Genomic DNA, 12438 nt, shown 5'->3' on the forward strand with positions numbered 1-12438 from the left:
AACTTGTTGAACCATCAGGGGAGTTTTCAAGAGAATTGAGCAAAATCAAAGTTCAGAACAGGAGCCATAGTTCTCCCATCTGGCCCAACCTTGTCTTATCCCTGGTCCTGTTTTAGTCTTGACAAAAGTTACCAACTCCAATCCTCACCCAAACTCCATGCTTAATCAGGACTCTGTTCACTTCCCATTTATAATGCCGTAACTGAGCCATCAATTCTTGCACAAGCTACATAGCATCACACAATGTTTACAGGACAGAAACAGGCCATTCGGCCCAGCAAGTGTTAATGCCCCTCACAAGCTTCCCCCCAAGCTTCTCCATCAGCATAATCTTCTATTCCTTTTTCCCCTCATATGTTTATCTAGTTTCCCCTTAAATTCATCTACACTAGTTGCCTCTACCTTTCCTTGTGGTCGCAAGTTCCACATTCCAACCACCCTCTGGGTAAAGAACTTTCTCCTGAATTCCTTATTGGATTTATTAGTGATTGATAGCCACAGTTCTAGTCTCCCCGGCAAGTGGAAACGTCTTTGCTACATCTACCCTATCAAATCCTTTCATTGTCTTAAAGACCTCGATCAGGTCACCCCTCAGTCTTCTGAGCCCCAGCGTGTTCAGCCTTTCCTGATAGATGTAACCTTTCAGTTCTGGTGTTCTCTCAATAAATCTTTTTTGCCCCTTCTCCAGTGCCTCTAAGTCTGATCTATCCTGTGGTTTGATTATTTGGAGAAGGCCAGCTCCCTCAGATTTTAATCATGTTTCTTGACTTCTATCTTAGCTTTCACACAAATTCATCTTTACAACTCCCTTCATATTTTTGACTTACATTCCCGCTTAATCTCCCACCCCCCAAACCTCCCCCTCCCCTCCCCCAATATGAATATTTAAAAGGAAAAGTCGTATTCAAAAGACATCTGATAAGGTGACATGCAAGAGACTTTTTATGAAAATGAATGCAAAGGTTGTTAAAGAAAATGGAGTTACAGTGACAGAGGAATGGTTGGGGACAGCAAGCAAGGAGTGTGGATGATGGATGCTTTTCAAAGTTGGCAGAATAAGGGTAGAGTTGTACTGTGGGGATTTTGCTGGGACCGGTTTTCCATAAACACAAGTGGAATAATGTTGAATTTCTACCACATTATTGGCCATAGGAAACTGTGAGGAGGAATACAAGAGATTATCAGAAGACATAGGGGGTGTACGGTGGCATAGTGATTATGTCACTGGACTAATGATCCACAGACATGAGTTTAAATCCTACATGGCAGCTGGGGAATTTAAATTCCGTTAATAAATAAAATCAAGAATTAAAAAGCTAGTGTCAGTAATGGTGACCATGTAACCACCAGATTGTCGTAAAAACCCATCTGGTTCACAAATGTCCTTTAGGGAAGGAAATCTGCCGCCCTTACCCGGTCTGGCCTATATGTGACTCCAGACCCACAGCAATGTGCTTGACTCTTAACTGCCCTCTGAAATGGTGGCTCACCACCTCCTTCTCTTGGCTAATTAGGGATGGGCAATAAATGCTGGGTTGGCCGACGACTCCCACATCCCATAAACGGTTCTGACGAAAGGTCATCGACCTGAAACATTAACTCTTTTTCTCTCTCCACAGATGCTGTCTGAGTGGGACTAGCTGAGAGTCATCATGGGCTCGATGGGCCGAATGGCCTTCTTCCATTCTATAACCATTCTATGACCCAAATTATTGGCCATGGGGTATTGGCAAGAGATTATAGGAAGACATATGCCTGTTAAAGTGTCCTATATTGATGGAGTTCAATGCACACATGTTTTTTTCTGATTTTATTTCCAGCATCCGCAGTATTTTGGTTTCTTTTTAAGATTCATAGCGCTTTTGACTGCTTTAGGTTCATATACTATCTATTGCAAATCCTACAAGGCTTTGAACCCCAAGCTCGCCACCAGCCAGTTACACCTTCTCTTCTCTCTTACTCGTTCAACCCTGATGGTGTCCTGCATTATGACCTTTCACCTGGGCTTCTCAACTTAGAAAATAGAGAGTGCTGAGATTTTAGGGTAACTAATGTAAATTTTTTGAATCACTCACCCATACTTGCAATGATGCTGTGGACAGGTAGTCTGGAAGCTCCACTGAAGATACCCTCGGAATTTAAGCCTTTCCTCTTCTGCTTCTCTTCCTCCTTGAATATGAATGCTGAGTTTTCTTCCTTGGTGATGTTAATGTAGAAGCAGGTGTCCGAGCTGATCATGATGTGCCGGGGTCCAGGGTTCAGTAAGATGCTTTTGTTGTCCTCCCTCTTCGCACCGATCAGGCAGACACCATACCTGAAGAACAGGAGAAAAACACGGGAAACACTCAGAGCCGCTTTGGATTTCATTGCGTGAGGCGCCTTCGTCCCGAACGCATAAATCACCAATTCCTCTCCATAAAAGATTCCACAATAACTTGGCCTAAAAAACCACGAGTGGCTAGATTTTCAGTCTTCTGCCGCCCCTGTTAGCGCCCCGGAGGGGTGACAACAGTGGCGGTAAGCACTTCCAGGCGGGCGGAACTTTTGCTGCTGGTTTCGATGTACAACGCCCCTGGTTCCGACACCGGCTCGATATTTGGCTGCCGCCTGATCCGTAGCGCCCTGTAGCGCACCCACTGCTGGGACCACCTGTGAAAGGGGGCGACCCAAGCTGCAGCGGTTGCAGTGAGGGCGAGTAATGTCGCCCTCGGGTAAGCATGATTGTTTTTGGGTTTTTTTTTTTTGTTGCGATTTATGCTGTGGTGGCGTGGGCTATGTATTGGGAATGTTTTTGGTGTTTTTTTTCAGTACCCCCTCCCCCTGACCCAGGCCTCTCTCTCTCTCAGCGCTCCGAGGCCGGCTGTTTAGCTCGGGATTTTCGTTTGCTCAGCCGGCCTAACGCCCTGAGAGAGGTGTGCAATGCCTCCCTTAGCGCTCCGCCCCACACTCAGGGCCCAGCTGCCCAATTTTGCTGACTGAGGCGCAAACTGTTGCCGGGCACAAGCTTTACCGCCCCGCCGCCATTACCGCCCCGAAATCAGCAGAGCCAAAAATCCAGCTCCTCATGTCGGAAATACCACACAGGTTGAACAGTCTCTGAAACAGCAAGGTGGATGAACATTTTGGCGACAAACATCGGTCAGAATAGTTCTGATGAAGAGTTGCACCCAATGTGTTAACCCATCTTTCTCTCTCAGATGCTGATTGGCCAGAATTTTCTATCTGGTTCAGACTTCCAGCGTTACTGATCTTTTAAACCCTTTTTATAATTGCAGCTTAATAGCGGTGAGGCATTGAGTTCATACAAATATAAAATGAAATTCACAAAACAATGGCTTGAAATCGGTATTGAATCTTTTTAGGAGGAGGGGGTTTGCCATCAATTTTAAATTGTGGCTTAACTGACATCCAGATAAGAAATAGGAGCAGGAATAGGCCATACGGCCCCTCGAGCCTGCTCCGCCATTCAATAAGATCCTGGCTGATCTTCCAACACAACTCCACTTTTCCACCTGATCCCCATACCTTGAATCCCTTAGAGCTCAAAACATCTATCTATTTCTGCCTTGAATATATTCAACGATTGAGCATTCACGGCCCTCTGGGGTAGAGAATTCCAAAGATTCCCCACCCTAGGAGTGAAAAAATTTCTGCTCATCTCAGTCCAAAATGGTCAGCCCCCTTAACCTGAGACTGTGCCTCCTGGTTCTAGACTCTCTAGCCAGGGGGCAACCAGTCTCTCAATCTGTCAATCCCCCTTAGAGTCTTGTATGTTTCAATGAGATCACCTCTCATTCTTCTAAACTCCAGGGAGTACAGGCCCAATCTACTCAATCTCTTCTCATAGGACAACCATCTCATTCCAGGGATCAATCACATCCCAGTCATGGATGACTTTTCAGTGAATTCAGTAGTTGGTATCAAATTTGGTCAGGATTTGCATCTTCTGTATCTGAGGTTTTATGGCTATAATCTCCAGCTCCAAATGGCTACCAGTACTCCTTAGCAAAGCTGATAGAAGAAGACAGTCTGATCGTTGTTAAGCTGCATGGGCAACAGTGAGCACCATTTGGAATTGCATATCCTAGAGATGAACCCTCAAGACAAAGCTATTTCTCTCTTCCTTCCCCCCAACCCAGCCCCACACCATATATCAGTTTTGATCTCATCCTCATTCTTATTTTTGTCGCTCCAGGGACTTGAGCACAAAAAAAAAAAAAATCTAGGCTGACACTTCAGTGCAGTGCCGAGGGAGCGCTGCACTGTCAGAGGTGCCGTCTTTCGGATGAGACGTTAAACTGAGATCCCGTCTACTCTCCCAGGTGAACGTAAAAGATCCCAAGAACAGGGGCATTATCCCCGGTGTCCTGGCCAATATGTATCCTGCAATCAACATAACAAAAAAGCAGATTATCTGGTCATTATCACATTGCTGCTTGCTAGAGCTTGCTGTGCGCAAATCGGCTACCCCGTTTCCGACATTACGACAGTGACTGCACTCCGAAAAGCATTTAATTAGCTGTAAAGCGCTTTAAGACATCCAGTGGTCATGAAAGGCGCTATAGAAATCCCAAGTCTTTCTTTCTTTCTTCTTTGCCGCACTGTGTAAGTGGCCTTGAGCAAAGGCAGTAAAGCAGGAGAGGTAATACAGAAAGACCCATGAGAGATATCTGTAACTTTGCTTACAGAATTCTGTTGATTCATAAACAAGATGGAAACATTCTGCTTTAAACAGTATGCCGAGAGGATAGGCCCTTAGGGTGACTTTGTTCACCTTGTCCCTTGTAGTTCAGACTAAAGCTGTATTTGGAGATTTACTTTTCCATCAACGTTCCATTTAACAGCATCGTTAGAATTTGGAAGCAGCATCGCAGCAGTGCAATGGGCCAATCTTGAAATACACAATGGACAGGGATCCACAGTACTCGCTGTGCTCAAACCCACAGTTACAAGGTGACTGAGAGTCACTGAATGTCGATCCGAGGTTCTCAACTAATTAGCAACATCAAATCGTTGTCGAGATCTTTAGACACCACTTAGTGCTCACCATGACAACAGATGTTTTACGAAATGGAGATGATGCACCCAGAATGGAACACTTTCCATGTCAAGCACCCAACGTCAATATCAAGCACGTCCAGGCCGGGCACAGCATAGTTCAATTCGATTTTCTTTCTACTCTACCCCTCCCTATGGCATTATAGGGATATGTTTTTTTCCATTTGCTACACCAGATAAGAACATAAGAATTAGGAACAGGAGTAGGCCATACTGGTTTCTCTGAGTCAGATTGTAAATTGCTGCCAAATTAGGGGCAGTTTTGTTTTGTGTTGCGGGGGAGGGGGCCTGTTCACTAGAATGTTCACTTGCATAGAAGGTAGTTCAGAGAGGGTTCACGAGGTGATTCCTGAGATGAAGGGGTTGTCTTATGAAGAACGCTTGAACAGGTTGGGCCTCTATTCATTGGAGTTTAGAAGAATGAGAGGTGATCGTATTGAAACAAATAAAAAATAAGGGCTTGACAGGGTAGATGCAGAGAGGATGTTTCCCCTTGTGCGGGAATCTAGAACTAGGGGGCATAGTTTCAGAATAAGGGGTCACCCATTTAAAACAGAAATCAGGAGTAATTTCTTCTCTCAGAAGGTCGAAAATCTGTGGAATTCTCTGCCCCAGAGAGCTGTGGAGGCTGGGTCATTGAATATATTTAAGGTGGAGAGAGAAAGATTTTTGAATGATAAGGGAGTCAAGGGGTTATGGGGAGCGGGCGGGGAAGTGGAGTTGAGGCCAAGATCAGATCAGCCACGATCTTATTAAATGGCGGAGCAGGCTCAAGAGGCCAAATGGCCTACTCCTGCTCCTATTTCTTATGTTCTTATGTAAATGGGAGTGAGTCTGCTCAAATAGAACACTTACAAATAACAGATAGAGGAGCCTTTCAAAAAAATACTTTTCAGGATGTGGCCATCACTGGCAAGGCCAGCATTTACTGTCCATCCCTAGCGGTCCTATGAAGGTAGTGGTGGGCCGCCTTCTTGAACCACTGTAGCAGTTTGATACAAATGATTGGCTTGCTGGGCCACTTCAGAGGGCAGATAAGTGTCAACAACATTGCTGCAAATGTGCGACGGCTTCGAGATGGGCGACTGGGCGACGTCATTAAAACCCAGGTCGCCATTTGGAGCGTGGGCAGGAACATCGGCAGAGCCCAGGCACAGCGGCAGAGCGGGAAGGTCGGGGCAGATGAGCAGTCAGAGATCGTGGCGGAGGTGCGGCGAATGTTTGTGGAGGAGGAGTGGTGATGGATCGTGGCGGAGGTGCGGCGAATGTTTGTGGAGGAGGAGTGGTGATGGATCGTGGCGGAGGAGCGGTGAGAGATCGTGGTGGAGGTGCGTTGAATGTTTGTGGCGGAGGAGCGGCGATGGATTGTGGTGGAGGAGCGGTGAGAGATCGTGGTGGAGGTGCGTTGAATGTTTGTGGCGGAGGAGCGGCGATGGATTGTGGTGGAGGAGCGGTGAGAGATCGTGGTGGAGGTGCGTTGAATGTTTGTGGTGGAGGAGTGGCGATGGATTGTGGTGGAGGAGCGGCGATGGATTGTGGTGGAGGAGCGGTGAGAGATCGTGGTGGAGGAGCGGTGAGAGATCGTGGTGGAGGAGCGGTGAGAGATCGTGGTGGAGGTGCGGCGAATGAGGGTACGGGGCCCAGAAGCAGCACGGGCCCAGCCCACACTGCGATATGTGTGTGTGCACTAGGTCCCTGCAGCAGAGCAGGTCTCCAGTCGTCCTGGTTCATCCTTGTCACTGGATAAAGGCCTAGCTCTGTCGAGCCCGTGTGGTAACTGATGTGCAACGGTCACCACACGTTTAAAAAAAATCCACGCACAGGCATCTTCCACCCCTTCAATTGGAGTTCAAGACTGGAACATCGGGTCCTTCATTGAAACATCTGTGAACTCATGTGGAAGCAAGTCATCCTTGTTCGAGGGACCGCCTATGATGATGATGATGTGGGTCTGGAGTCACGTACAGGCCAGACTGGGTGAGGGCAGCAGATTTCCTCCTCTTAACGACATTAGTTGTTTTTATGACAATCTGGACAGCTCATGGTCAACAAAAGCAAAATATTCCTGGAAACCTGATTTCAAAACAGCTTTGTTGTGAATCTTACGGATACCCACTTTAAATTTTACTTTTGAAACAAACTGAATTCAAATTCTTAGATTGCCACGGTGGGATTTGAACTCGTGTTTTCTGGATTACTGTCCAGTAATAAAACCATTAGCCCAACATGCCCTGGGATAAATTGGAGCCCAGATCCCAGAGGTGAAAGTTTAAGTGTCGAAAACCCACGGCGCCATCAAGAATTGTTAAATCTGAACATAAACGTCACTTACTTTTTGTGGGCGTGGAAGGAGGCGTAGGTGAAACTCTTCCCTTCATATTCTCCGAAAAACTTGCTGTCACCGAGCTTGATGTGGTAGACCTCGTTCCCCGAGCACCTACCGTACATCCTCTGCCACTGTTCAGGGGACAGTTGTCCTTCCCTGTAACCATGGAGATGCAATCCAGTTAGTGGTTGAAATTCTCGGCAGCGCGAGGTGCAAGGGTCAAGGGGCCTCGTGAGTCCTGAGCAAACAGAACAAGGTGAAAGCCAAGAACATGCCGATTGTTCGAGGGCTCCCATTCACCAGCCACAGGAGAACTTGAGATTGGCAATAAGTAGCTCGCAGCGATACTGCATCACCGCGCACACCGAACATAATTTGGAAATGTAAACTATATTCAGCAGTTTTTGTGTGTACTTTTTTTCCATTGTCGCACGTAATGATGTGAATGGAATAAGGTTTGAAAAATCACATTTATCTAGAGGCCATGATGTATCAAGGATTCAATTATAAGTACAACATTACACAGTTTTTTTTTGCTGCAGCAGTATTAAAGAATTGGCCTTTAAAGTACTGACTAACATTTCAGCATCGCAGCGATGTTAAAAACTTGCAGCCTCTCCAATGGATTATTATCCTGTGAAACGCACACAAACATGTGGGTTCATGCTGAATCCCCACAGGTCGAGCTCCTGGTTTATGCATTGGCGTCCGAGGACGCTGCTGAATAGTTATGAGAGCTGATTTTTTTTGTTACACAAATGTGAGCTCCTGGTGGGGAGCCTCACCTGGTGGGGAGCGTCACCTGTTGGGGAGCCTCACCTTGTGGGGAGCCTCACCTGTCGGGGAGCGTCACCTGGTGAGGAACATCACCTGGTGAGGAACATCACCTGGTGGGGAACATCACTTTTCGGGGTGCATCACCTGTCGGGTGCATCACCTGGTGCGGAGCGTCACCTGGTGGGGTGTGTCAACTGGTGGGGAGCGCATGTCGGGAAATCGTAGATGTAATGTATACACCTGTGAGTATGCTCATAGGTTTGTGGAGCTGCTGAGTTGGGAGTGGTTTAGCCAGTCACGTGATGTTCACAAGACTCAATAAAACCCCAGCCAATTGGGTTCGGGGGATTCACTATTAGGCAGAGGGTTGTGAGCCTGGTGCATGAACTTGTAATGTGTAGTATGATTGTTAAACCTTTTGTTTATAAACCCAACTGGTTTTTAATAGCAACGTGTTTCTATGAATTCAAAAGAACCCATGAAGCAAATACATTAGAGTAGGTACACACTCCACCAATTTCCCCTGGGAGTGCAAGTTCATAAAATCGACTTTTCCATCACCCTGAGCTGATCTCGTCCGAGGTGGTGATAGGAACACTATATAATTTTCCTTAGTAGTATAAGACTGGTCATTGTAGAAACCGACCGATGTTAATTCCCAATGGAAAACATAACCGGTGGATTCTATAATAGGCAGCTGATCTGCTTTGCCAGTTTGACACCCGGGTTGCCAAGTTGAAAATCTACCCCCAATGCCTCTTTCCTCATGTCTCAAAACAAGCTGGTCTATTTTCTTTGAATGCACCTGTTTTTCTTTAAACTCCAAATGCATCGTGAGGAAAAGAAAGAAGCCAATAACCTCATACACCAGAGATAAAAATGCTTCATTTTGTTTTTGTGTCAGTGTCATGTATGTACATGCTGTTTGTAGCCACCAGATGGCGTCATTGTTGGAGGCCACTGAGCAGCACGCACATGGTACTGCTCTGGTATAAAAGGCCAGCCATTTTGAGAGTCAGGCACTTTGGGCCTAAATAAAGCAGAGCCAAGATTGTACCTTGCTAAGTTAAACAGGACTCAGTTTGAACCTTTAGTGCATACATAACAGTCACGGCCCCCATCGAGATTGCCAATGAAATTCAAAATTATTCTACATCTGCTTCCACAACGTACACTGATTTGATCCTTCTCACGAACTACAAGCCTGCATCAAAGGAAAGACTACATTTTAAGCTATATGCTGGATTTTTATATATAGATTGCTGACACATTGTGGTGAAGCGCTGACCAACAGGGGTGCCATGTTGTTATTGATGAAGGACAGGATGGGGAATATACGTAAGTTAGATAAATAAACCTTGGCTCAAAATAGTACACTAAAAATGTGACCGGATGAAATAACATATTCCAAAGGTACAGAAGGTGACAAAACAGATCTACAGCAACTTGTATTTATATAGCGCCTTTAACGTAGTAAAACATCCCAAGGCGCTTCACAGCGGTGTTATAAGATAAAACAGATAAATTTGACACCGAGCCGCACAAGAAGAAATTACGGCAGATGTCCAAAAGCTTGGTCAAAGAGGTAAGTTTTAAGGAGCGTCTTAAAGGAGGAAAGAGAGGTATAGAGACGGAGAGGTTTAGGGAGGGAGTTCCAGAGCTTGGGACCCAGGCAACTGAAGGCACGGCCACCGATGGTTGAGCGATTATAATCAGGGATGCTCAAGAGGGCAGAATTTGAGGAGCGCAGACATCTCGGGGGGCTGTGAGGCTGAAATCGATTACAGAGATAGGGAGGGGCGAGACCATGGAGGGATTTATAAACAAGGATGAGAGTTTTGAAATCGAGACGTTGTTTAACCGGGAACCAATGTAGGTCAGTGAGCACTGGGGTGATGGGTGATCAGGACTTGGTGCAAGTTAGGACACGGACTGCCGAGTTTTGGATGACCTCAAGTTTACATAGTTTAGAATGTAGAATCTAGAGTCTACTGAATAGGGGGAGCAAGACTTTATAACTCATGTAACAATTTCCTATCATCAACAGAAGGCAGCAACCTGACTGTACAAATTGGGCTCCATCGTATCAGTAACCCCAGCATGTCATTCAACACGAGTCCATCTGCACCTTACTGACTAAATGGATTAGAGTACCTTTCATCATGCTACAGTTGTACGGGCAGATTAAATGCTTGCGAAGGAGAATTTAAACAGTGTAAGAATTTAACTTACTGTCCCCTGGATGTATGAACCAATAGGGTAATGAGAGTGGAGGTGGATGGACAGATGCAGTTCAAGGCCAACATGGCATATTTAAACTCCTCTTCACAAACCACATGATCTGCAGAGAAAGGGAAATTTCAAAAAAGAACAATTAGTCAAGAAGGAATTATTGGGGTCAAGTTTCGGTCACCCGCTAGAACGGCGCACATCGGAGAGGCCCGCCTAATTTATAGAACAAAAATTGCGCCGAATACTTACCGTGCGATTCTCCGATAGCTGTAGGCCCATTTCCACCTCGGCGCGGCGCAGCAGGAGCAGGGGGCGGAGCTACAGCCCTGCGCCGAAAACAGTGCCAGCAGCTGTGCACGGGCACAATAGCTGCCGGCGCCCTGTCTCCGGGGCGACGACCCTATCCCAGGCCGAAGGGACGTTGCCCCTATCCCCGGCCGAGTGGCCCACGCATCTTACCTTGGCTGCATGCAGGCCCGGCCCGAAGTCCTTGGCGGGGCCCGGCTTCCTCGGCGGCGGCGGCGGGGCCCGCCCAACCGCCCACATCTCGCTGGGGCGGGCCCCGCCTCAAGAGCCGGCGACGTGGGGCTTCTTCATCATCTTCTCTCTTCCCCCCCATCTTCCTCTCCTTCCCCCCCCCCCATCTTCCTCTCTTCGCCCCCCCCATCTTCCTCTCTTCCCCCCCCATCTTCCTCTCTTCCCCCCCATCTTCCTCTCTTCCCCCCCCCATCTTCCTCTCTTCGCCCCCCCATCTTCCTCTCTTCCCCCCCCATCTTCCTCTCTTCCCCCCCATCTTCCTCTCTTCCCCCCCCATCTTCCTCTCTTCGCCCCCCCCATCTTCCTCTCTTCCCCCCCATCTTCCTCTCTTCCCCCCCCATCTTCCTCTCTTCGCCCCCCCCATCTTCCTCTCTTCCCCCCCATCTTCCTCTCTTCCCCCCCCCCATCTTCCTCTCTTCCCCCCCCCCATCTTCCTCTCTTCCCCCCCCATCTTCCTCTCTTCCCCCCCCATCTTCCTCTCTTCCCCCCCATCTTCCTCTCTTCCCCCCCCATCTTCCTCTCTTCGCCCCCCCATCTTCCTCTCTTCCCCCCCCATCTTCCTCTCTTCCCCCCCCCATCTTCCTCTCTTCCCCCCCCCCATCTTCCTCTCTTCGCCCCCCCCCCCATCTTCCTCTCTTCCCCCCCCCATCTTCCTCTCTTCCCCCCCCCCATCTTCCTCTCTTCGCCCCCCCCCATCTTCCTCTCTTCCCCCCCCATCTTCCTCTCTTCCCCCCCCCCATCTTCCTCTCTTCCCCCCCCCATCTTCCTCTCTTCGCCCCCCCATCTTCCTCTCTTCCCCCCCATCTTCCTCTCTTCCCCCCCCATCTTCCTCTCTTCCCCCCCCATCTTCCTCTCTTCCCCCCCCATCTTCCTCTCTTCCCCCCCCCATCTTCCTCTCTTCCCCCCCCATCTTCCTCTTCTGTCTCCCCCATCTTCCTCTCTTCCCCCCCCCTCCTTCCCCCCCCCCCATCTTCCTCTCTTCCCCCCCCCCATCTTCCTCTCTTCCCCCCCCCCCATCTTCCTCTCTTCCCCCCCCCCATCTTCCTCTCTTCCCCCCCCCATCTTCCTCTCTTCCCCCCCCATCTTCCTCTCTTCCCCCCCCATCTTCCTCTCTTCCCCCCCCCATCTTCCTCTCTTCGCCCCCCCCCATCTTCCTCTCTTCCCCCCCCCATCTTCCTCTCTTCCCCCCCCCCATCTTCCTCTCTTCCCCCCCCCATCTTCCTCTCTTCGCCCCCCCCATCTTCCTCTCTTCCCCCCCCATCTTCCTCTCTTCCCCCCCCCCATCTTCCTCTCTTCCCCCCCCCATCTTCCTCTCTTCCCCCCCCATCTTCCTCTCTTCCCCCCCCCATCTTCCTCTCTTCCCCCCCCCCATCTTCCTCTCTTCCCCCCCCCATCTTCCTCTCTTCGCCCCCCCCCCATCTTCCTCTCTTCCCCCCCCCATCTTCCTCTCTTCCCCCCCCCCATCTTCCTCTCTTCGCCCCCCCCATCTTCCTCTCTTCCCCCCCCCC

General features: G+C 48.7%; 1 protein-coding gene across 1 annotated transcript in view; it reads right to left on the reverse strand.

Moving 5' to 3' along the window:
- kcnt1b (potassium sodium-activated channel subfamily T member 1b) overlaps positions 1–12438 on the reverse strand; it is a 264397-nt gene that overhangs the window by 152684 nt on the left and 99275 nt on the right. The window contains exons 15-17 of the mRNA XM_070863605.1: positions 10394–10502; positions 7391–7540; positions 2076–2314 (exon numbers count right to left, since the gene is read on the reverse strand). Of these exons, the coding sequence (XP_070719706.1) occupies positions 2076–2314; positions 7391–7540; positions 10394–10502 (498 nt within the window). The remainder of the gene's footprint in view (positions 1–2075; positions 2315–7390; positions 7541–10393; positions 10503–12438) is intronic.

The sequence above is a fragment of the Pristiophorus japonicus genome, chromosome 20, assembly GCF_044704955.1.
Source record: "Pristiophorus japonicus isolate sPriJap1 chromosome 20, sPriJap1.hap1, whole genome shotgun sequence".
Taxonomy (NCBI): Eukaryota; Metazoa; Chordata; class Chondrichthyes; family Pristiophoridae; genus Pristiophorus; species Pristiophorus japonicus.